We start from the raw sequence: 24786 nt of genomic DNA, 5'->3' as shown, positions 1-24786 counted from the left end.
GGTTGTGTTTTTTTTTTCCTGATTAAAGGATAAGAAGGAGTTTGAAATTGGAACTTGATTTATCACTCTTTTTTAGGAAATAAAAAAAATTCTGGCTTATCAGAAGCTGTGCTTGAAATTCTCATATGAATAACTTACATTCATATCATTTTCCTAATGGCAGTGCTTAAAGTAAATAGTTTCAAAATCAAAAGATAGGATTAGAAGATGTTTGCAACAAAGAATATTCTGATCTTCTTTCAGACAATTTAGTTATATGTTGACAAGTTTCGTGATTGAGGAAGTGGTTGGTAGCCGTTCCTACTGCAAGCTCAGTTTATTCTTCTCTGTCTTTACCAGTTTGTTTGACAGCACTGATATCACGGAAAGATCTCTTCCTGTAGTTTTACACAGTATGATTTCTGGTGCTGTCCAGAGAAGAAGGTCCACTTCTTCCTTGCTATTCTGCTCTGAATATTGAGTAGTAAAGTGACATAGTGCTGTTGTTGATAATGTTTCATGGCAGCTATCATATATTGGCTGTATAAACTAGTGTAATTTCAGTCTGTACAATATTTAGCATAGGAAATGCTCATGGAAGCATTGGGAATATTGAGTTTTAGGTCTTTTCTTAAATGTTGCTCATTGGTGTTGTTTTTGAAGTAGCACAGTCATCCGTACGTGAGGACTGGTGATCTTTCTGCTCTTTTTTGAGTGGTGCACTTGGAATGGTTCAGAGCAGCAAAACTCCTAAAACTCCTGTTCTGAGCTATTTCAAAGGTGCTCAGGATGTTTGAGACCTCATACTGTTAGGAATTTGAGCCCAAACATCAGGGACAAAGGAAGAACTAAAGGAGTGCTCAGAGGGAGGAAATGAACCCTGGGTTTAAAGCTCTGAGGAATTTAAATTTTTAAATTTTTTGAAATTTTATTTTCTTTTGCTTATAGAAAGGAAAGTTAGAGATATTTAGAATGCTAATATGATTGAAAGATTGTCTGAAAGTTTACTCAGTGCTTGCAGTTATTTAGCCATTTCAGAAACCTTAAATTGAAAGTCCATCATAGAGCTGAATCTGTTGTTTTCCACTAACGTGCTCAATCGCTCGTGTTCATAATTCAACAGTATTCTGGATTGCCATTCTTGTTGTAAGTATTTTCTTTTGACATTTTTGTTATGCAATAGTAATAAAATATTGCCTTTTTGCATCTTTAATGTGCTGTCAATCTATATTGCAAAAAAGGTTGTTTTGGGAGGCTTGAATCATTTTTCTCAAATAGTTTATTAGAAGGTACTTAACATTTTCCTTTAGGGAATGACTTAGTGGAAGAATTAATAATTGTTGGCAATCTAAAGTATTTAGTGTTAGATTTTTCCAGCTCAAAAACAAGTTGATTGACTTGAAACAAATTGTCTATTTAAGCAACAAGTCAAAGCTTTCTGAGAAACTGCGTGCCTCAGGCTTATTTAAAGCCATGCAGATGAGAGCTGATTAATGCCTTGCATTGCAAAGCAGTAAAATGCCACAGAAGCATGCTGCTTGTTTTCTTAGGTAAAAATATGAGAATGGGAACACTAGAAAAAGTGCCAAAAGATAATGAGAATAATCTTAGTAGTAACTTTGAATATTAAACATGAAGTAGGCAAGGTGAAATTAAGAGAATAAAGGTCACACTTGTTTGATTTTCTTGTTAGAAAATTAGGTTTATTTTGTTTCTTACACGAGGTACAAAATAACTACATTTCCATAACTAAGTGTGGACATAAGTAAACTGTTCTATATCTGCATGAAGACAAGGCTGTATTTGGACTTTGGTAAAGCTGCTTAGAAACCTGATAGAAGTATCTGAGAAATGTCAGGAAGCCCCCACTGAATAAATTCTTCATCAAAAGGTATTCAACTAATTTTCTTTAAAAATAAAAATAAAAATAAAATTTGGATTTTAGGGGCAAGGTGAACTTAAAGATCTGAAATAAAATTGCTCACCAAAGAAAGCATTGGCTACACTGGAAAAGTGTAGTAGAAGAAAGGAGGAAGGGACAGTAGAGCGAGAGACTTCAGACGTACAGACTGTTTTTAACAAATGATTTTTGATGTTTTAGAGTTGCAGTACAGTCAATGCTTCATAATACTGTGAAGAAATATGTTTTGGCAGAATGAGAAAGTCGATCTGTAATGGCAGGCCTACTTAAGGCAAACAGCAAAGCAAAGGAAATAAATGAAAAATGACATTTAAGCCCATAGCAAATTGAGGAATGGGGAAAGAAATGAGTTTACAGATCGTGCCTAAAGAATTAGGTGCAAAACTACTCTGAAATTTGCAATACTAAAATGTTTTCGCCTACAGTTAGCCCTCAGTAATAAACTGAGATATGTTTTTGTACAATTATACCGAGTTCCTAGGTGATGCTCTCTTTCCAGTGTTGTTTTTTCATTGAAGTATTTGAGGGAAATCACTAAGAAAAGCTGACTGAATAGTCACAAAGCCTGATAGTTTAGGGCAGATTAAATACAACATCTATATTAAGAAATGCAGATGTCTAACATACATGACAAGGTTCCTTATTTAGCTCACAAAGCACGGTATTAAGAGCAAGCATTTATCAAATTTGACAAGACACCAAATTTAAAAGCGTGTAAAGAAAGAAAAGTTAAGGAAGGCAAATAAACAAGAATCTGCCCTCTTGAAACACAGGGTACCAGTAAACTGTTATGCATGACTTGTCTCACATCTGTTACACCTCCAGAAATTTGAATGCTGAAAATGCCTTTTTGTATGTGGTTTAAATCCTCTGTGATTCCTTAGATGTTGCATATTTCTTCTATAATCTGTTTTCCTCGGTGGTGCCTCATTCAAGCAAAATTCTTGTTAATTAATCTTTCAGTTTTATTTACCATTCCAGCATCCCAACTTTAGATGAGCCAAATACATGGAAGAATCTGTTTCTTGATTTATACCGATGAGGAAAATATCTCCAATCCCCTTTTTGTTTTTCTCTTAGAGGAGAAACTGAAGGTTTGCATGGTAGCATTTAACAATGTTTAGGTGTTAAAAAATAATAATAATAATAAAAAAAAATCGCAAATCTAATTCTCATGCTTGTTTCAGTAATATAACTTAAGTTAACGTACAGATAGGTAATTTGTCACCTTTCAGTGTTGGAACTTCATAAATTGAAGACTAAAATTGGAGTAGTGGCAGGTTATAGAGTAACTGATGAATCTCTATTTAGAAAATAGAAACCAAAAATTCAACAGTATATTTTGTTGTTCTCTCTCTTAAGTTACAAATCCTGTTGTGTAGCTATAACTGTGTTTTCACTGTCTTCTGTATCATTAGGCATTTGCCACTGCCAGAGACTGGAGTGTATGAGCCAATCCAGTCCTTGTTCCAAAACACAGGGTATTATGGTCAGTATAGTTTACTCCCTCTGTTGTGTGCACAATAGAGAAAATACTATCATGCAAGACTGCTTAGTAATATATCCCATACCCTCAAAAAGTTAGCTGCAGAAACTGCATAGTCAACCTAAGTTCAAAGAATAAATTTTGTAAAATACTGTTAGACATGCCTTTCAAAAGTCTGTAACAGATAATAAAACTGTCAAAAGCTCTTTTTATTTTTCTGTGTACTAATAAAAGGGAGGGGAGGGGAAAAAAGCTGCTGGAGGCAGAAAGATTTTTTTGATAATGCTTTTGGAAGCTTTGTCATGTATCCACCTTAAAGTACTGCTATATATTCTCATACTGCCACCTGCATGGTGTGAGGCAGTTCAGACACATCCTACACTGCAGCGTGAGATTGCTTTTTGCCTAGAACTGCTTTATTTCCTAGATTATTCCTTCTAAACTTGTAGGGTTCTGCTCTCAGTTGTTTTACACTTCAGAAGGCTGTTTGTCTATCACAACCACATCAATGCTGTGGTGTTTAGAGGACACAGACAGTTGTGACAATAGTCATTTCTTCTTTATCTTACCTGGCTTTACAGCAACAATCACATAAGAAAAAGCTTAATACATTTTACCTTTTTGACCAGAGTGGGAAAGAAGCAGGAGAATCAGTAACTGAAAATGGAACAGTGTAAGACAGAAGCCAGAAGACAATGGCTTGAAGTAGAGGAAAAACACTGCTACCCATCATCTCTTTAGGTGAAGCACCAAAGGAGTGAATGATCTTGAATGGCTACAGAAATAGTTGTTTTGCCTACACTGGTTGACCTTGACATTGCCCCTTTTAGCCGTAGTGCTGTACTGAACCATTTAGAGGAGGAACGCATTCAGAATTTCATACCCCTAATTTCCAAATTTGAGTTATTTTTGTCTGTGGAATAAACTGGTTTGATTATTGCTGTATTACAGGAAACGAGTAGTAAATCATGTATGTCGCACTTTCTAAGACAATCACTTGATAATAACCTATGACCACTTAGTTTCTGCCACCAAATTGTTCAGGCTGGCTTTCCCAGTCAAGACAACCCCCACTATGATTCCTTTCTTTCTTCACCTTATGCAGCATTTGTTGCTTCCTTCCAAGTTAGTGTCAGTTTTTTTTTTTCTGGTTTTAAATTATTTGGTTTTATTTGCTTGACAGTTTTCAATGTATTCTTCACATTTGGTGCCAGGGTGGTGGTGTAAAATAGAAGTTCTGTATGCCTGTAGATAATTATTTTAAATTGGTCAATCTCCTTACAATATCCTTTTCCTCCAATGTTTACCATATATCTAAGGCTTTGAGATGCTCTGAAATACTGCTGTGCTCTGATCCAAGGTGTGCTGTGCCAGGATAGTTCTCTGCAGGTGATTTGTCTGTGAATAGCTCCTTTCCATAGACTAATGTCCACATGTAGAGTAAAAGTTGGAAGCCAGGCAACCAAGAAGGCACTGCTAATTCTTCTTCGTAGTTCTGTTTTAAATTATGGGGGCAAATTGTGGAAACCTGCACTGTGCTTAATTCAGAAAAAGGTTAATGGGAACCTCCTGCGCAGTTCCATGGGTTGCCTGTTGGAGTTGGGCTGTAGGGGAAGATTGCAAAAGTTCTGTGAGAAGTATTTATATGTTCCCTAGAAGCATGGATTCTTTCTATAAGTCCTTGTTAGCTGGTCTGTTTTTAATAGAAATTATGAAAAGCGTGATACATCTTGTGTGTCTTTTCAAATCCCACAAAGTCCTGCCTATGTACTAAAAGCAGCGTGACAGATATTCACAGCACTCCCACATTCCTCCCCTGCTACAATTAATTATTCAGTATCTTTCCACCCTCGCAACGTGTGTTCTTTCCTTTTCTTAGCTAGCTGCAGATACAAAAATCTGTGCCAGCACAAATCTAAATCTGGGCCATCGTGTTCAAAGAATTCTGAGTCTTGAAGGACTGAAAAATGGATTGTGTCGAGGTAGCAGCAGCCTGCTGCGGTTGAGGCTCTTGGGCTTAACATAGTTATGGAGAAGCAGCCACAACAACTGCTGTGCTCAGCAACAAATGTGTTTATAGGCAGAATGTGAGAGCACCGTACATAGGTTGCTGTGGGACAGAAAGGGAAGTTATGCCTGGCTAATGTTGCCAGAATTGCTGTTTTGAGTTCTGATTTCTAATAATCTGTGCGTTGATCTAAGAGTGTTGGCTTTTACAATTTACATTCAGAAGAGTTGCGTGTTAGCAATGTGTATTTTAAGTTCCCTCTTATTTCTGTTTTAAAATACTTGAAATATTTTACAAATGGTTTTCCTTTGATTCAGCTATAATCTTCTAGATAGTGGTGTACAGAGATTGCTTGACTTTGGGAAAGCGTTTACTTATAAGTAGTTTTTTAGCATCAAGGAGTTAGTATTGTCTAACGTAATGTTAGAAGAAGCTATTTTAAATCATCCAGATTGGAGGAAAAAGGTCTTATCTTTTGACTATTTATAGACTATACAAGTAGTTACTGAATATTTCTATTGCATAGTAGTGAGGTAATTGTGCAGTGCAGAGGGTTTACTATACTATGCTTATGCAAAGTATTGGCTCTCTGCTCAGGTTTTTATAGGTGTGTTACTTCAGGCAGTCATTCTTTTGCAAAGAATGAAAAGATATGAGTTTCATTCTCCAAATAAATGTCTGGGACTAAAAATCCAGCTGATGTGGAGACTGAACTCAAAGTTAAGTAAAAGAGAAATTTCTTTTTAAATGGTGATTGAATTATTTTGTTTTTCATTAAAAGGAAAAAAATCAATTAAAAAATCTATCTCAAAAAAAAAAAGAGTAATTTAAAATTAAATATAGCATGAAAATATTTTAAAATCAAAACATGTAATTTGAAAAAGCCAAGTGAACTTTTTTTCTCCTTTTGGACCTTTTGAAGGAGGTTATTTTTCAAGCTTGCTGAAAATTTATGAATAATTTAAATTAATAGAAATTCATTTTTTTTCCATAATTACTCATCTGAAAATGTTTCTTTCTCTCCAACTTTCAGTTTTGCAAAGCTATGAGGGAATTAGAACAGAACATCAATATTCTCTAAAGCAAAGCCTTGTTTAGCTTGGAAACCTTGTGTAACTGCTGTATTAACTGGTGGAGGTGATCTATAAATATTATGTCAGTTCAGTCAAAAAGCATTTGGAAAGAAAGGAGTTTGGTTTTGTTTACGTTGCACCATTTGTCTCTTTGTCACTGCCTTCCCATGTCTTTGTTAATTTGATCATTCATAAACATCATTGACCATTATTTCTCTATTTTTTGAACATTCAGATTTCTGTACTGAATTTCTGTGCTAAAGCTGTCGTTCTCAGGATAATGAACAATACAGTAATGGATTTAAAGTAGAAAATTGCTACATCTAGGATGTCTTTGAAATTAAGTTCATTGGGAACTTTTAAACTTATATAAATAATCTAAAACATGCTGAGATTTTAAGAAATGGTGAGAATTACCGTTAAGTAAAAGCAGGGCTGTAAATGAGTAGCCTACATTTGCTTGTTGTCAACTGAGCGTGCGCCTAATGACATAGAAACATTAAGAGATTTAAGCTCTGAACACGTATAAAAACACTGCCATTTAATGGTAGAACAAATTCAGACTACAGAATTCCACTGCAGCCAAAACATTTTATCCTTTTGAAGTGACTGGTAAGAGATGTGATTTCAGAAAGTTTTTTTTCTTTCTGTTTAGATTCAGTTTATTACATACTGACAGGTCCAGATATAATTCTAAAAATGAAGATGTTATCAAGTAACTAAAGAAGCCTCTGATACTGACTTCAGGCATTAATGAATTATTGTTTCACTGAAGTGTGGAGTTGCAGAATATTCATTAATGAAAAAAAAAAAGTCTGTTGCCATACATTTAAAGTCATTTAAAACAGATTGATGTGATTCGGCTTTTCAGGAATTCATATTTCTATGCATTTGATATATTGTACTGGCAGTTAATAAAGAAAAAATAAGGAGACAAACATTTTCAGATATTAAACATGCTGTTTTAGTAAGTTAGGATAATTATTTATGCTTCAACTTTAATATGAACAAAATCATTTTAATTTTTCATTGTGTTGAATATGGAGTGAGAGATTTGTCTCTCAAGCAGAGAGACCACTGTACTCAAATGTAATACAAATATTTTAGGACAAGATATTGTGTGGAAGATAAGTGTGAAAGCACGGTGAGATGTAATAGGAATATTATTATTATTCATTATGGGATTAATTATTTCGTATGTTTTCTTTTTCTTTGTCACATCTATTGAGTAAAGTCTGTCTTTAGTTTTGGTTTGTATATTTGAGTACTGTGAAGTTGTTTGTGCTGTTCTGTATATCTCAATAAAATTATTTTTTCTGTTGAAGATACTTTTTGTTGAATTCAGTTCTTTCTGTTGAATCTCCCTTGCTTGCATCTTGACCTTTATTTATGTTGATTTTGCTTCATTTTTCATTTACCATGCTGTTCAGTTTTTGGATGCCAGGAGAACAAAGGTTTGTCTACTATTTGCAGTCATTTTTTTCCTTCAAAATTCAATATTACTTACTGTGTTTTTTTGTTTGCTCATTAGAGATACAGTAATCCTGTTTACTAAAACATATTCATAGATTTAGTTGCCAAAAGAAAAAAGCAAAACCAATCAAGTCCCTCCCCGCCCCCCCCCCCCCCCCCCCCCCCCTTCCCACACCCTTGCTCCCCGCCAATATCCCTTCAGTTACAGTGAGCATTTTGTTTGCCTATGTAACTCATCTACTGAGCACCATGCAGGGCAGAACCACCTGTAGTCTATGAAGTAATTTAGAAAACATGGAATACTGAGTCTTTCAACTTTATAGGCACATATTGACTGTACAAATGGATGTGTCACTGCCTTGTGTTTGGGTTTGTTGTTTTTCTTTGCTCTTCATTTTATCTGTAGCTGACACTGTGTGTTGTCACCTATTTTTTGTAGAAGCACTTGAAGGATATCATTATAAACATTGTCACATGCATTTGTGATTTTTTTTTTTAAGGTCATTTAGTATACTTTCATTGTTAATGGTAACAAATGTTTATAAAAACATACAACAAAAGTTTAATCAAAGTCTAATTCTACATTCAGGTCCTAAATTGATTTTTTTTTTTTGTGTTGTAGCATCTGCAAATGACAATCCAGGCACTGCAAGATGAGCTTAGAACCCAGAGAGACCTTAATCATCTTCTCCAGCAAGAAAGTGGAAACCGAGGTGCTGAGCATTTTACTATTGAGCTAACAGAGGAGAATTTTCGAAGACTTCAAGCAGAACATGATAGGCAAGCTAAAGAGCTTTTCCTGTTAAGAAAAACTCTAGAAGAAATGGAGCTTAGGATTGAAACACAAAAACAAACACTAAATGCTAGAGATGAATCAATAAAAAAGCTTCTGGAAATGTTGCAAAGTAAAGGTTTGCCCTCTAAAGGAATGGAAGATGACAATGAGAGAACTCGAAGGATGGCAGAAGCTGAATCTCAGGTTAATCATTTAGAAGTGATATTAGACCAGAAGGAGAAGGAAAACATACATCTTAGAGAGGTAAGGAAAACTAATTATTTGTCTTTTTAAAAGATATTGCTAACGTATTTGCTGCAGGTCTGGAAATAAATGTCTGAGTGTTTTCTTTTTCTGCATTCATTGTTTCATAGAAGAGGATCTATCTATTTTAAATCCAAAATAAATAAACAAGTGGACTAAGAAATTATGGAAGAAAAGTAATTGTGCCATTTGGGGCTTATTGTCTTTGACATTGCTGCTTTGCATAAATTCTAGGTTTTTTTTGTATTTTGACAAATCAATATTTAGCAACTCAAGTTGATTAGAACTACTGAAGAGAGATTTAGCACCTTTCATTGCTATAAAATGACTAGTCACAAGTACATACTAAATTTTGTTTTTCAAACCCCTTGTGTTTTAAATAAGTGTTTTCAAACGTTTTGCCTTCTGTAGTCAGACCTTTTCTAATTTATTTTCTCGTGTGGTATACAACATAATACCACCACATTAAAACACTGGGGTGATTGGCTGTGCTGTGCTTTGAGAGATTTGGCCTCAAGTCCACCTGCACCAGCTGCACACGTTACTTGCTGATGACTTTTGAAACTAGATTAGGGAGAAGAACAGCTGAAAGAAAATCTGCCCGGTTGTCAAGCCCATGTGCCCTTCTTCATCCTAGCAGCCTCTGAAACTGATGACAGGGAAATGAGACAGTGCGTCTTTCTCAGAGAGAGACCTTGTTGCTTCCTACTGAGAAAGGTGACAGCTGCAGAGGTAGAGTACAAGCTACCCACAGTGAGGAGAATCAGGACATCCAGCTCTATTTCCTTAGAAATTCAGGAGCAGCGTTGTCTGGTTGAACTATTGGTCTGGTAAAAACACTAATTTGCCTGATAAGTCAAAACATGAACAAAATTAGTACAAGAACACAGAAAACTATTATTGGTTCTTGGATAAAGAATAGCTATTTACATCTACAGATTTTTTTCTTTTTTTTTTTCCTGTGGATGTACTGTTTGGGGTTACAGCTACTTTGTTATTAAAAAGGATTTCTGAAAACCCAGTGATTTATTTTAGATTTCTTTTTTCTTCCTTTTAATCTGAAATATGTATTGAGGCCTTAGTTGTATCTGGAGCCCTTCTCAAGCTTGGAAACACTGGAAAATTTGCAGGGCACGATCAGACATTTAAAGTTTTTTTTTTTAGCAAAGATGTGGATCCTCACGAATCTTTTCTCAGGCAGAACGTTCATTAAAAAATGATGCCATCACTTAATGGAGTCTGAAAATCAGTGGATTCTGAGAGGACTTGCATAAGGAATTAATGATACTGCATTTATTTTAAGAAGGGTTGTGGAAGAAGTGCTTAAACTATCAGATGGGTTTCTGGATTTAAATCTTCTGGTTTCAGAGAAATACAGTCTGTTTCAAGCATGGATGTCCTGCTGTCTGTTAACAGTTTTTTGTTCTGTGATTGTGCCTCACCTATAGCATCATTATCACTTACATTTGTAATTACTAATTCAGGCACATCTTGGACATGAATAAAGCAGAAATTTGAAGAAGGTTTTTAATTTGCGTAGTACTCAAGCTCTGGAATGGCCTTCCAAGAGCAGTTCGAGAATTAGGACTAAATAGAGCACGGAAAGTAGACAAGATATTTCGTAGTTCCCACTGGGTTGCTCTCAGGAGCCAGGAAAAAAATTGTTTTCTCTAAATTTATATTGAGGATAAATCAATTAGCTTTCCTCTAGAGCAAGTGTACAGAGGGGTTTGCTGGAGTTTCTGCTTATGGCATGCTGATATGCCTTGGAGACTTGTCAAGGTTTAAAATTTACTGTTTGCTAGTCAGAATCTCTGTGTCAGCTTGGGAACTATCTATTGATTTGGGGATTTTGGCTAAGAATTTCCTTCATGCTTTAAGAATCCAAAGCTTTGCGTGAAATTCTGTTTCTCTGGCTCTGCTCCTGAGACACAGTGTAGTTATGGTTTTTGATTTATTTGCCTTTTGCTGTCTTGCAACTGGAAGTTGTCTACACAATTTGAGGGAATATCAGATATTCAGTATTTAGTTTTATCCATTTGTTAAAAAACAGAATATTCCACTTTTGATCTTTGTATAGTGCAGTGAGTCTTTGTTTTCTGCTGTGCTTACTGGAATTGCTGTTACTGCATGCAGTCATCATCGTACAAAGTACACTTTTCCAGCCCGATAAAATAGGAATTACTGTGCTGAATCGTTTGCAGTAGTCTCTTTAGTGGATTCCATTTTTCAACAAGAGGTTGCAGGTTTTCAACCTAACTGTAAATGACCATCTTTTTCCCCACTCCCATGAGAATGTTTGACAGTAAACCAAAACTTGGATGCTTTTTCAGTCCCACTCAGGAATGATTTGGTATTTAGTATATGCTCAGCACCACCAAATTTTGTTCATTTTTACCTGTCTTTAACAAAATATTTGCTGTTACTGAATTTCAACTAAAATATTCTAATTTCTGTATTTTTACAGGTTGTGGTATCGAGCTTGTGTTGAGTATATTCCTGAAAAACTAATATATTGTCCTGTGTAACATAATGTTTGATCAAATCCTGAAAGTTAATTTTTTAATTAGCTTTGCTATCATTGTTTTTACAACTTGTTATTAATATTGCATGTGAAGTATGCACATTACCAGAAACCAATATTCTTCTGCCTTGATTCGAAATAACGTGCAGATATCCAAGAATCATGTGGAAAGAGGGGGTGGGGAAAAAAAAGCTTTGTTTCTTTTTCTTTCCCATGAATAACTGTAGAAGTTAACATAGTTGCCTCACAAGATGTGGAATTTCTCCCAACTGTAGATAGTATTTCTTGGAGAAACTGGAGAGAAGAGAGATAGAAACAGCTAGTGTACCAGAGGCATAGGAATATGCCTCTATATGGAATATAAACCAGTCCATTTTTCTTTGTTTTCATATTCTTATCAGATTTGGGGTGGTTTGGGGATGTTAGCCACTTGCCCCTTGAAGACTATACCTTTGTGCAGAGTACAGTCTACTGCATCTTCAGACTTTGTTTCACAAAGGTGAGCTTCTGATTATGTGTTTACTCAAGTTCTCTTTGAGAGCTCTAGGAATGGCAAATTTGAGCCTTATTACACAGGAGGAAATTTCAGCTGAAGTTGGAATCCTGTTCTGCTCTTACAGGAATTGCAAGGAATGTCTGTGTTGGTGAGGTTCATTAAAACAAACATATTGGGAAATAGGCTATGCAAAAAACATGATTAAATTCCTTTCTGTGTATTAAGGAATTTGTAATACAGGCAAAAAGCTTTCAGAAGAATAGCTAGATTCCCAGACTTGTGGTAGGTATAGCAAAACTTTTATTAGTTACTTATCACAAAGCAAGAAAAAATAATCTGATTAAATAGCATGAAGTGTAAGCATGTGTTTCAGCTTGAGTTTTGAAGATACAGCCTGCTGCGGCGAGAATATGGAGCTCCTCTTCATGGTTTCTGAGAGCATCTGTGTAATCTGCACTGTTTCCCTTCATCAAGTTAGACTGAATCTTTTGTTTGTAAGAAATTTAGCTCATTGAATGCCCAGAAGTATTTTTATTAGCCTTTTCTTAAGATAGCTGGATTTTATTGTTGTTTTCCAAGAGAAAATGATGTAGTATATGCTTGGTAAGGAAACTGTGTTCTTCAGGTAACAAAGTAGCCTTTGCAAATACACCTATGCTAGTAGAGGGACATTCTTTGGCCTGGCAACCTTCCTGTTTGTATGTTAACAGGTGAAAAGAAAATCTGTCTTGAAGCCACGATGTCATACCATTGTGACCTTCTGTTCAGAAATAAGTATCATGTGTATCACTAAATATACATTCCTGTCACTAAAGATGCCTGCCTTTTACTACTTACATTGATTATCAAATGTATTTTCTAGGATTTAAATAAACATTTTTTCTCTATAATTCTGGGAGAACTGTAGGTAATCCAGTGATTTTATCATGTGGAAATCTAGCACAGATGTTTGGTATTACTTTTTTTAAACATAGTGACCACACATTATTTACCTTAAGTACCATTAAGTATTTTTTTATTATTGCTATTAAAAACTTGCCTTAGGCAAAGTCCCACTAAATCTCTAGTAAAGTCAAATGTTAAAATTCCAGCAAGTATTTTATTATATATACATACGCATAGATTACACATGCCTTCTCTGTATAGCATACAAATTCACTAAAATGGAATCTGAGATCATATAGGATTTTATATATACATTTTAACTCTTATCTTGCATGTATTCTTAAAATAACGTTGTTGTACGTGGTTTAAAGCTACAGACTTTCCTTTCTACACTTAGAAAGAAGAACACAGCTTTATTATAATTTAAAGTGCACTTTTAAACTTTCAAGGGTTTTTTAAAACTTGCTCTATCTTTGAACTCAGCTTGGTCAAATAATGATGGTTGATGATAGGATTTGAACTGCCATCATGAATTACTTATTGCATGTTTTTAAAGTTATTAATGGAGTAAAGTCCTTTCTTCCACTGTGAGTAGAACAGATGCCTTGCAGACTTTTGGTGTTTACTGTAAATGTCTTGCGCTGGAGCCAGTAGTAATTTACTAAGGAAATGCTTTATCGACACCAAACATTTCTTCCCCATAGTTAGTTAAGCAGATTAACAACCATTCTAGACTGAGTGTCTTTATTAGGTTCATTAGTGCCTCCTTCCTTTTATTTCTCCTGGCTCAGCTGAAAATATTATTCTAGTCAGTAGTTATAAAGACAATGATTTTCTATCAAAATAACGATAGTAATATGTGTTTTTTAAGGTGACTTCTTAGGTATACAGAAGGACCTTGCAGTCACACCAGGAAAGAGAAAGTAGGTAGACAGACACTGATTATGCTCTAGAGAACAACTACTACTACTACTAAGGTAGCCCATTCAGGTTTTGTTATACCCCGTAATATTCTTGTTGGGGTGCTTGGTTGCAACAGTTTTTAAAAGTCCATGTGGAGGACAGAAAGCTTTTTACTTACAAACCAGTTTTTTTTCAATTAGGACAGGTTTACTCTCCATGACAACATCACCACTAGTTTGGAATCTAGAATATGAGAAAAATGTCAGTTTGAAATGAGCATCGATGTTTGAGAAGCAGTTAAAGAAATTGTTCTAGAAAGAGGGAAAAATCATGAAACACAAAACTAAGAAGAGCATGAACATATTTTCCAGAACTTCAGAACTCAAAATATAATGATTATACCTGTATGTTTACTGGTCCGCATTGCGATAATATTTGCATGTCTCTGTTTTTAATATGTTTTCTCAATGCTTCTCCTGGTGGTCAATGCCTCTTTTACAGATTAGGGCAATGAAGTAAAAGGTAAGCCAACAAACTGCCCACCTCTCCTCCTAACTTTCCATTGCACAACAATCTTTCTCTTGAGGGGGAGGATCTAGTACTCTTAAAGGCAAAGCTCTGTTTTGTGTTATATTTAAACTAAACCACCACCAACAAAACAAATACAAGCCAAGACCCGCCTCCTAAAAAGGAAATACTGTTCATTTGCTAAATTTTTTCCTTGTATACATCTTAAACTATATATGGTAAGATGACTTTTGTTTTTATATTTTCATGGGCTCTGTCAGTAATGGGGTGAAAGACTACTATAGGCAATAGAGTAGTATAAACTCTTCCTGAAGTTTTCCCTGAAACTAATTTTCATAAAGGCAACCCGGCATGTTAGATCAAACCCTTTAATGAAATAAGACTTCTAATTAAGTAAACAGATGTAAACTTCTTGTTGAAAGTCTGACTCCTTTCTTCAGAATGAACATATAGCCTATTATCTACTGGAACTGGAGTTCATCTGGTCACCATTTATCCTAGTTTTGTAAGAGTATTCATTCCCTTGTGAGATAATCATGATGAAAGTTTGATATTATGTTGAGAGTATGAGCCTGATAGTCTGATGTGATTATACAAATCTCAATATATTTGTTGTCAAATAAATAAGTCAGAGTCAATGAAATTTGACAATTTGCTTTATCACAGTATAAAGATTTAATTAAAACATCGATGAAGAAAGCCGTCTGTTCTCTGAAAGGCGTGTCAGCCAAAATGTGGATACATTTGAAAGTACTTAGATCCAAATACTGTTTTTTCCATGAGTCATCCTAATGAGGTCAATGGATTAGTTGAATGGGTTGCAGTGAAGGGGATCAGATTTGAAAGAATCAATTAATCTAGACTTTGGAAAAGTGCTTTGTGACGTGGATCAGAAATTCAGTTATTACTGATGTTCAGTTATTATTCAGCTGAATTTTCACAGGGTTCAAAAATAAGATTATTTGTGTTACAGTTTCCTAGAAAAAACTGTGCTATGAAAGTGATAAATATGGGTGAAAAAAATTAAAAGATGAAATCCAAACGACCCTCCTCCCTCAAATAATCACGCTATGGCGAACATGTCCATGATAGTCTAAGAGTAAAGAATATATTTTTCTATTTGCTTGAATTTTTAAAGTTCTCTCCTTTAAGTTAGCGGTTGTTATATGACTGCAGATCTTAAACCTTGGGAGGCAGGGAGTACTGAATGGACTGACTTTTGTACTGGTTTCTGATTCTGCTATTGTACACTTTTCAAGATGCTTGTGTAAGCTATCCATCGGAATAGTGCAGTTTCTTTAAAAAACAAAGCCATGAAATATTATCCCCTGGGTAGTCCTAATGTTGGTGTGTAGAATTACAATGGGAAAATGATAGGCCTGATCTCATTAAAACGCCAGTGCAACAATATGCATGCTTAGGAGTAGTGCCAGGGAACATTGTATAAAGCAGTACAGCATCAGGACCTGTGTTAGTCAACCACCCCAGTTTTCCTCTCCTTGTTGCAAACCATTCTCCATGCATACAGCTTTCCAGAAGTAACTGGGATAATTCAGCTCTATCTGTACTTCATTATGGCAATGTTAAATGCAGCGTATTTCCTTATTACCCCACACGCGTCCTGGACACCACTGGTTCAGTTCCATACACCTTGCTTTCTTTTCTCTGAAGAGTCAGACTTATGCACTAGATGTGAATTTTCATGCATATGCACTGTGAGGTTTATGATACAGATTTCCCAGTACATAAAAATACATCAGCATTGGAGTTCACTGACATCTTTATTAAACTTGTCATTTACAAAACATCCTGTGAGTAGCTGCGATCTTCAGGTGAGCTACAGTAATCTGCAGCAAGATGAGCCCAATATAGATGAGAAGTTTTGTCATTGTACAATTTCAATTGTATGATCTCCTCTAAAAATAAGGAAAAAATATTTATTGGAGAATGGGCCTGTGCTTGAGTCCATCTGTTCACATTATTCACGTAGGGTACATTGACTTATTTTAGACACTGGATGGCACTCTTGAATGGGGATTGGATTTTATTCTGGCTTTCATCCCTTCCACAGATGATTGTGCCTTATCTATTTGTCACAGCTCAATGTACAATGATGGGATGAATTAAGAAGAGGAATACCTACATTTACAGCCGATAGTAAGGCACAGGAATTGTATTCAGTCTGTAGATAGACTGCAGTTTATAACAGCTGCAGCTAAGAATTAAAGCAAGTAGAGAGCTTAATTGCACTTCTTGCTGTACAAAACAAGTAAAATCAGGAATTATATCTGGATATATTAGTGGAATTCAGCCTCAGTTTTTTAGCCAAAGTTGTAATTTACTTCAATTTTTAAAAATAGCAAGCTAAGATGACATCTTGCTTTTTGGATGGAGTTCCACCATAGTAAGTGTTCTCCCTTATCTTGGCTGCAGAAAAGTCTTTACACAGTACAATGTGTCTGGAACCTGGAAGGTAGACATAGGGGAATAGCACAAGTCACGTTTTGTACCCTGCTGCATTTCAAGAAAGACTGATAATACTTAGTTTGCTCAGGAGCTTTTCTGCTTATGTAATGGCTTGGTACATATAGTCCTTTAGAAGGAGCCAAGGCGACACACACATATTGCACAGCTTGATGTAGTTGGGATCTTCTGACATGAAGCCCTACCTGTAGATGTACATCTACATGACCCCTGGTGGTACAGACATGAGATGCTACTCTCCCAGAAAAATCAGGACAGCTTGTTATGCTCTGCAGCAATAGGGATAGTGATTTGCTCTCTTCAAGTTGGTGGTAGACAAAGTAATAAAGCAACCATCTACAGCAGTGTTGAAAATATGACTAGAGGTTGCAAATGCATCTTTTTGAAAGAACAGCAAGTTTCTAGAAATTCTTTTTATCATCCTTTATTGTCAAATACGTTTTAACTTTTATTAACCCATCAAATGTACAGGCAAACTATTATTATTCTAAATGTTAGCAAGTTTTTAGAAAGATCTTAAATCCAGGCAGTGCTGAATTGAGACAGTGTGCCTCACAGCTTGAGGCACAGTTGTGGCACAGGGTAGCCTCATGACTTCAGCATTCCTTGTTTTGAAATGATGGTGTGTATCATGATTCAAAGGAACAGTTTTTTTAGTGAAAAAAGGGATCATAAAATTGCATCATAGGACTCTTAGGATACGTGTTCTTCCTGGTTAATTTATTTCCTAAATACATATGTTTCAACTTTTCCCTATTTACATTTTTGTAAGTAATTATAGAAGCGCTCTAGAGATGAGAACACCCAATATACTGCCTGCTCAGCTGTCAGACATCCATTTTGGTGAAGAATTACAGTATCATTTGGAAATACTGCTGTAATAATTCCTTAAGATGTAGTTCTCCTTCTTTGTATCCTCTTGCATGGAGGATGCCTGTGGAGACTTCTGTAGGCTAAGAATACAATAAGAAAATGGTGAAGAAACCAGTGTTTGTAGTGCTTTCCAATTTTGTAGTGCAGTTGTACATGCACCACAAACCAGTTCTTCATTCTGCAGAGCTCTCTCAGGAGATTTCTCTCACAAAGAAAGTGGAATCAGTATTTTGTTTAGAAGCGTACCATCAAAGCACAGGGAGAAGGATTTTTATTGCAGTTGCATCGTTATTCCCAAGTTGGTCTGTTTCAGAGCATTGATTGACTGAACACCTGCACATGTGTGAGTCAGAACAATCAGTTTGTTCTAAATTATTCCTGACTTGCTTGGAGAGAGTCATTTTCAGCTCTCAACTTGAAAAGGGCATATTTTCACATAGGAGTACATCTGGCAGACGAAAGATTTTCTGCTGATAACAAATCTCAGAAACCATTATCAATATAATGTTACCCTTTAGCCTCTCAACAGTACTGTGAGTATTTACAGTGGTCTTGGCAGTGCTTACATCCCATCTGCATCATTAAGGCACAGCATGACTGGCCAGAAAAATGGAAAACTTACCAAGAGTTTGGGAACAGATAAAAGTGCTCCCACTTGTGTGTCTTTCTTTTCTCAAAAAAGGTTTTAACACCAACTCAGTTGATAGAATTTATGAAAACAACAGAGACTGCAGGATGGTAAGACAGAACTTACTCCTGGAGGGATTCCAAATTAGGGCTACTCTGGTCATTTGTTTCTGCTGAGCCTGAGTTTCAGCATGAAAAGTTGGAAATTTGCTGTCACATGCAAGCTTGGTTTTTAGCTTAATAACTCTTTCTTCAGAATGGTTTGCATTCTGTCTAAATAATAAGTAAAGTCTAAAAATAATGAATTAAATCTTCAGAACACCTGTTTTTTTTTCTGATGAAAAAATGCAGAATTAGATATTTGCATAAAACCTTCTCCATTTACCCCGTTGGTCACAAATTATGAATATTTTATTAGTAAACTGTATATTCCTAATGTGTGAATGCATGGTGGTTGAGCTTTACAGGAAATTTTGTTTTAATTTAACATTGTGGTGCTCTAAATAATGTAAAATGTATTTCAGTGTTTCCTTACAATCTCCTCGTACTGGAATCTCTGTGCAGTATGACAGTCTTAAACTGCACAAATAAAGACTGTAATTATGAATGGTAGCAAGCAAGGTTTGGGACTGGTAAGTACATCATTATGTTATTATATTAGTGAATGTTACCAGTTATTTAAAACATAACAGCCTTAGCAGAAATTCTCCAGGGATGCCAAATGGAAAGACTAACTTGATATATTTGGTTGGCCAGTTGTAGGGGTTACCCAACAATGGATTCATTGCAAACGAGAATATTGAAGAGTTCATGGGTCTGTGACTGATCAGAGATCTCAAGGGATGGTTTTCCAAGTCAGAGCTCAAGTTAAGTAATACATGCATTCCTATTGCTGCACTTTTTGTGGTCAGAGCAGCATTTCAGCCAGCATGTCCCAAATTTTGTATGTCCTTTGGATTTCCACAGCTGTTTCAGTTGGCTTTAGAGGCAATGTTCAGTAATTCTTTTAAATCAGATTTCTTGTCTCTGTAGGAGAGATCCATTTGATGCTTTAGTCTTTTCTCCTCATGTTTAATTGCATGATTTTGGATTGATGTTTACTATAGAGAAGTCACATTTAGTCATTTGTGTAAAGATGAAGGAATCTACAAAGAAAGCTTATGTCAGAGTGGAAAAGTTTTTTGTGCGTGATTTGAACAATTTCGTGTGACAGCTAAATGTATTTGGTTGTGTTCCCTCCAGGTAAAAAATTATTTATCATTAACGTGGCAGTCATTAGTGTTTTAGTCCTGCAGCAGACTGCTGCACCTTGGGGCTGCAGCAGGTCGCAGTTAAATTTATGAAGGAGCTGAGAGACTTCTATTTTCATGAGAACAACTCTGTCCTCCCCACCCCCCCCTTCTCTGGCTAATATTGCAGTTCTAATGTGTTGGAGTCTTTGTTTACCATCTACTTTGAAAGTGGAATTCCTGCAGCAATAACAGCATCCATTGGTGGCAAGGTGAAAGGCTGGAGACCTTTTGTGTCAGGGTCCTTTTGCCCCATTCTGGTATTCTGTTGCCTTTACTGCATTTCATTGAGGTGATCTTAATGAATATACTTAAATGTTTTTCCCAAGCATGTTTCAGAAGTCCACATTTAATCAGGTTATACACTAACCCATATTCCTCCTGACACATTCATATCATGAAGAAATGATATGGTACTTAGTTATTGGATGAACTTTGTTATTTCAAGGTTGAAGTCCTTCTTCCCTGAACTGTTAGTGTTGTGGAGCCATAAAAACTTGACTCTCTTTCTCTGAACGTATAAGTCTTTGCTATTAGTAATCTGGCTCTAAGCAATTCTATTTCCAAAACTGTTCCCCACGTGCTGCTTGGGGCACTCTCACAAGGGCATACAACTGAGAAAGCAAAGCTTTGTCTTCTGGGTTTTGTTCAGACACTTTAACCCTTTATGAATTCTAGTTCCCGTCCTCCCTCTGTTATCACTTCCACAGTCATCTGTACTCTGAACAAAGAAAGAGCAGCAATAGGTTATGCCTTGTTCTTGCATCGGTAGCAAGACATAGCAAATGCAGCTAGGATGGGTATGCAATATAAATTGTAGCTGTTGCAGATCTGTGAAGCACAGACTAACTTTGAGAGTCCTACTTTACAGCTAAAATATTGATATGTTTTTTTTTTTTTTAGCAGAATGTCCTCAGCTATATTTTGAATAGCTAAATATTCTCTACTGTGTTAAGTATGCAATGCCTCGCAGTAGCATTACAATTGAGCTGTTATCAGTTGTTAACTAATATCTTAAAAAAATGCTATATCTAATGTGACATTTTTTAATGTAAAGGATGACTAATTAAAAATGGCTATTAAGGAGTGACTAACTCTCTTTAAATGTTCTTATTAATAATTCTGAGAAAATGATAATACCTGAGCAGTGAAATTTGTATGAATTGAAAAAGAAAGAGATTATTTGTGTGTCTTAATCTGCTGAAGCTTTTTCTTTCTACAGTACCTCTTTCATATTCAGAAATAAAATTAAATATAAAAAAGTCTATTTTGCAGTAATAATGCCTTTTGCTTGTCTTCGGAAAAAAAATTAGAAATTGACACTTTGAAGGACAGACTATACATGTGCACAGCTTGTTCTCTAATATTCTCTTACAGAATGCCTTGCCAGCTGTGGAGATATACTTAAAGTGAATTTTTTCCAACACATTCTTGAGTGAACAATCTACCAAAATCTCACTAGGAACAGCAAATACTTGTAAAAGTTTTACACAAAACAGAAGTTCGTACCTGTATTATTTATTGGTATTACTAAAAGAATGATTTATATACTTTGTTAGGTGAACAATGCAATCTATCGTGGGATTGTTTCACTGTGATAAAACTGCAAATAATATTAACTTTAAATTAACGTCAAAATAATTAAGTAAGAGATATTTTGTATTTCTTTCTGTTAGCAAGTTCCTGAAAGACACAAGGATTGGATGAAGTCTCTCATACAGTCTAGCCTGGGTAACAGCAAGGCTTAAAAACAAAAGCAAACCATAACTGAGTTATTGAATGACCCTGGAGGAAGGAATGAAAATAATAAGGTTTCATTAACTTTTCATAATTGCCAGCACTGTAGGTGATAGCTGGAAGTAATAACTTGCTTTGTCTTGAAAATACCCTTCAAAAACTGTTTTAGATGCCATTATACTAAAATAGGCAAGCAGAAAATGATTGTGCGTGTACAAGAATCTGTTTATCTTGTCTAGTTTACCTCACTGAGAAATCTATTCTGATTCTGTAAACTTTTATGAACAAGTAATTCTGTGACTTTGCAATGCTGGGAAGTCTGTCCAGGATGTTACAATTATTTATACACAATAGCACTGAAGTAAATGATGGTTTAAAACTTTAATTATTATCTTTTTAATGCACAGGCAATAACATAACCTATGATTTATTTCTTGGTGGATCATCTATAAATGTGCTGCTGCTAAATGATGAGAAAAATAGAAATAGAAAAGGCAAAAAATATCTGAGTATCAGAAAAGTACTGCAGTTTGGAGAGTGGCATGTGAAAAATACATGTTCTTGACTGACTCTTAAGCTGTATTGACTTTAGGAAAGAGTAATTCATAAGAAGAAAAGATTCAAGGGGATACTTGTATTTTGAGAGCTGAGGTTTCTTGCTGATTGTGACACAGCTCATTGTTGGCCCTGTTATTTCAGGCAGAGCACTTGCAAATATCTGCTTCTGTGTTTCTGCTATTTCTTGGTAATCTTCCTTTTGAACCTAAGAATTCTGTAAATGCTAAGTGTTTGAAATCACAAATGAGGTCAGTGGAAGCCTCAGGTAATCTACTAAAAATAAAATTAAAAAAAAATCCTGTAGTCATTTGGACACCTCACCAATTTGCATGTTGAGATGCAAACAGAACAGTTCGCAAATGTGAATGCTGCGAAGTCAGACCTGTGGAGTCAAAACATCTTTCATTAGGAATCTGGAAAGGATTATTCTAAAATAGCCACGTAAATAGTGGAGAATACATATGTAACTTTCTGCTGTAAAGTTCAAAGTTTACAGTGATTAAATTACAAAAGTAACAAAATATTAGGGGCTTGTTCATTAACAAAGGAACTGGTTTTTTAATGTCAATTTTGAGAGTGAAATGTAAAGATCAAGATTAGAAAGTTTTGATCCTTAATATATTTTAGGTACACTGGGCTAAAGATAACATGATGGCTATTTCTACAGAACTATTTCTGTAGTCCATCAGGCTGTAGTGTTGCTCTTTCACAATTCCTATTATCACAATAGATTGTTTAGTTCATGCACACCACTTTTAGTCAATAAACAAACATCCAAATTATGTGGCAAGTTCCTTTTCCAGAGGTTTTGGAAAAATCTAATTAGATGAGATAATGTAGTGCTACAGTAATGCAAAAGCTAAGGTATAAAATACATTCACTTGTAATCTGAGCGCTGCCCAGACTGCTTTCTGTTAAGTGTTTTCTGTTGGAAATTACTTGTATTAAGAATGCAGCAGTGCTTTCTGATGAAGGAAGACCTGCTGAATGATGTTATTCTTATTACAACTTTATTACTCTTTACTCTTATTACTCTATACTTATAGAGTACTATATATACTACATTACTATATAGTAATAGAGTAATACTATATTATTCTACTTACTGTACTCTATTACTCTATACTCTTATTACAACTTGAAAAAATGTAATTTCATAACTTAAAATATTCAAGGCTTTGTTTTCATGTAGTATTACCAGTGCAGTGATTTTTTCACATCCAAGTGCAGCATTTATGCTTAGAGATACATAGATTGACAGAGTTGCTACCTGGAACAACACTGATTTCCTGAATACATCCAATAAACATTCTTTTGTAAATTTATTTTCATTATAAACATTTTTATCTGTTATCAGATATTTTATGAAGAAGGATATGTCTTTGCATTAAAAGGAAAAAACAGGTAATCGAGCCTGCAGAAAAATAAACGCATAATCCAAGTTTACTCAGTAGATGTGAACAACATTACCAGTCCCATCTTATACACCATTTTTACAATTAGAATCTAATGATTTTTCTTCATATTTCAATGTAGTTTATGCAGTTTTATTTCATGTATTTCTAAATTAGTGTAAATGTTGTATAATCTGTAACTGAACATGCAGTCTGTATATGGAACTGTAGTTTTAAAAAAATAATTGTTCTTCCTGGAACTTCTGAGGATCCCTTTTCTTCTTTGTAAACAAATGAATTTTAGTTTTAATTAATGATACACCATTGGTATTGCTGCTGCATGTATTGCAGCTGTGAGAAGTACATGTATGTGGGATGAGCTTTCTACTCTTTTGTCCCTCCTGAGTACAACGATTTCACTGTTTATTTCTTTGCTACTTCTTCTATAAAGCTGCCTTTCATTTAGCTTTGAGCCCAGCTGGCTGATATCAAGCAGATTGACAGTTCCATATGGTTAAAGATACAGGTGTCTACTCTCTACATCTTACACCATTCTTGCAGTTTGCAAGAAATTAATTCATCAATACTTGGCAAAAGTAGGAGATGCCTCATTCCTATTCAGCTTTTGACCTTGCCTTTTTGAGAAGGGCAACGAGGCTAGTGAAGGGCTTGCAAAATCAGCCCTGTGAGGCAAGGCTGAGGGAGCTGGGGCTGTTGAGTCTGGGGAAGAGGAGGCTGAGGGGAGACCTTATTACTCTCTTCCAGTACCTGAAAGGTGCTTACAGTGAGAGCAGGGTAGGTCTCTTCTCACTGGTGACAGGTGACAAGATGAGGAGAAACGGCCTCAAGTTGCGCCAAGGTAAGTTTAGGTTGGACATTAGGAAACACTTCTTTACAGAAAGGGTGGTTAAACACTGGAATAGGCTCTGCAGGGAGGTGGTTGAGTCACCGTCCCTGGATGTGTTTAGAAGCTGCTTAGATGTGGTGCTCAGAGATATGATTTAGCAGAGGGTTGTTAGAGTTAGGGTACTATGGTTAGGCTGCAGTTGGACTTGATGATCTTTGAGGTCCTTTCCAACCTGAGTGATTCTATGATTCTATGCTGCTGCTTTCAACACTAAAAGCGCTTTTTTTTTCTTCCCAATTCTACCAATTGGAGCATAAAGTTAGACGTTAGAACAGAAGCACAAAACTTTACAGTGCAGAACTCTCAGAAGTAAGCAAATCATAAATTGATTATATGCAAATGTCATATTATTTGCAAGGAAAAAAACTGTCATGGTTCAGTAAGCCACTAGATTTTAGTCTCCAAAGTTCTTCTTAAATAGTAAATGCATTTTTCATAGCAGGTCAGGGTTTTCCCGAATGACTAGGGTGAAAACTCACTAACTTTCCCCATAGCTTGACAGAAGTTCTGCATTTATGGGAATGTCATATTTACCAGAGGAATATTTGAAGATTAGATTAGCAATAATCTAATTTTTTGTGCTAATGTTTTCATAATGATGT

General features: G+C 35.5%; 1 protein-coding gene across 14 annotated transcripts in view; it reads left to right on the top strand.

Moving 5' to 3' along the window:
• Positions 1 to 24786, top strand: part of ERC2 (ELKS/RAB6-interacting/CAST family member 2) — a 426293-nt gene that overhangs the window by 49427 nt on the left and 352080 nt on the right. For 10 of the 14 annotated variants that reach the window (XR_005839469.2, XR_005839468.2, XR_005839467.2 and 7 more), the window contains exons 3-4: positions 7898 to 7921; positions 8563 to 8979. Coding sequence is in view for 2 of the 14 variants with exons in the window: in XM_040646769.2 (XP_040502703.1) it covers positions 7898 to 7921; positions 8563 to 8979 (441 nt within the window). In the remaining 12 variants the exon portion in view is untranslated. The remainder of the gene's footprint in view (positions 1 to 7897; positions 7922 to 8562; positions 8980 to 24786) is intronic. The other 4 variants (XR_003077468.3, XR_003077467.3, XR_003077466.3 and 1 more) reach the window with 1 other exon arrangement.

This window comes from Gallus gallus, chromosome 12 (assembly GCF_016699485.2).
Source record: "Gallus gallus isolate bGalGal1 chromosome 12, bGalGal1.mat.broiler.GRCg7b, whole genome shotgun sequence".
Classification (NCBI taxonomy): Eukaryota; Metazoa; Chordata; class Aves; order Galliformes; family Phasianidae; genus Gallus; species Gallus gallus.
This window is presented reverse-complemented; position numbering and strand designations above follow the sequence as displayed.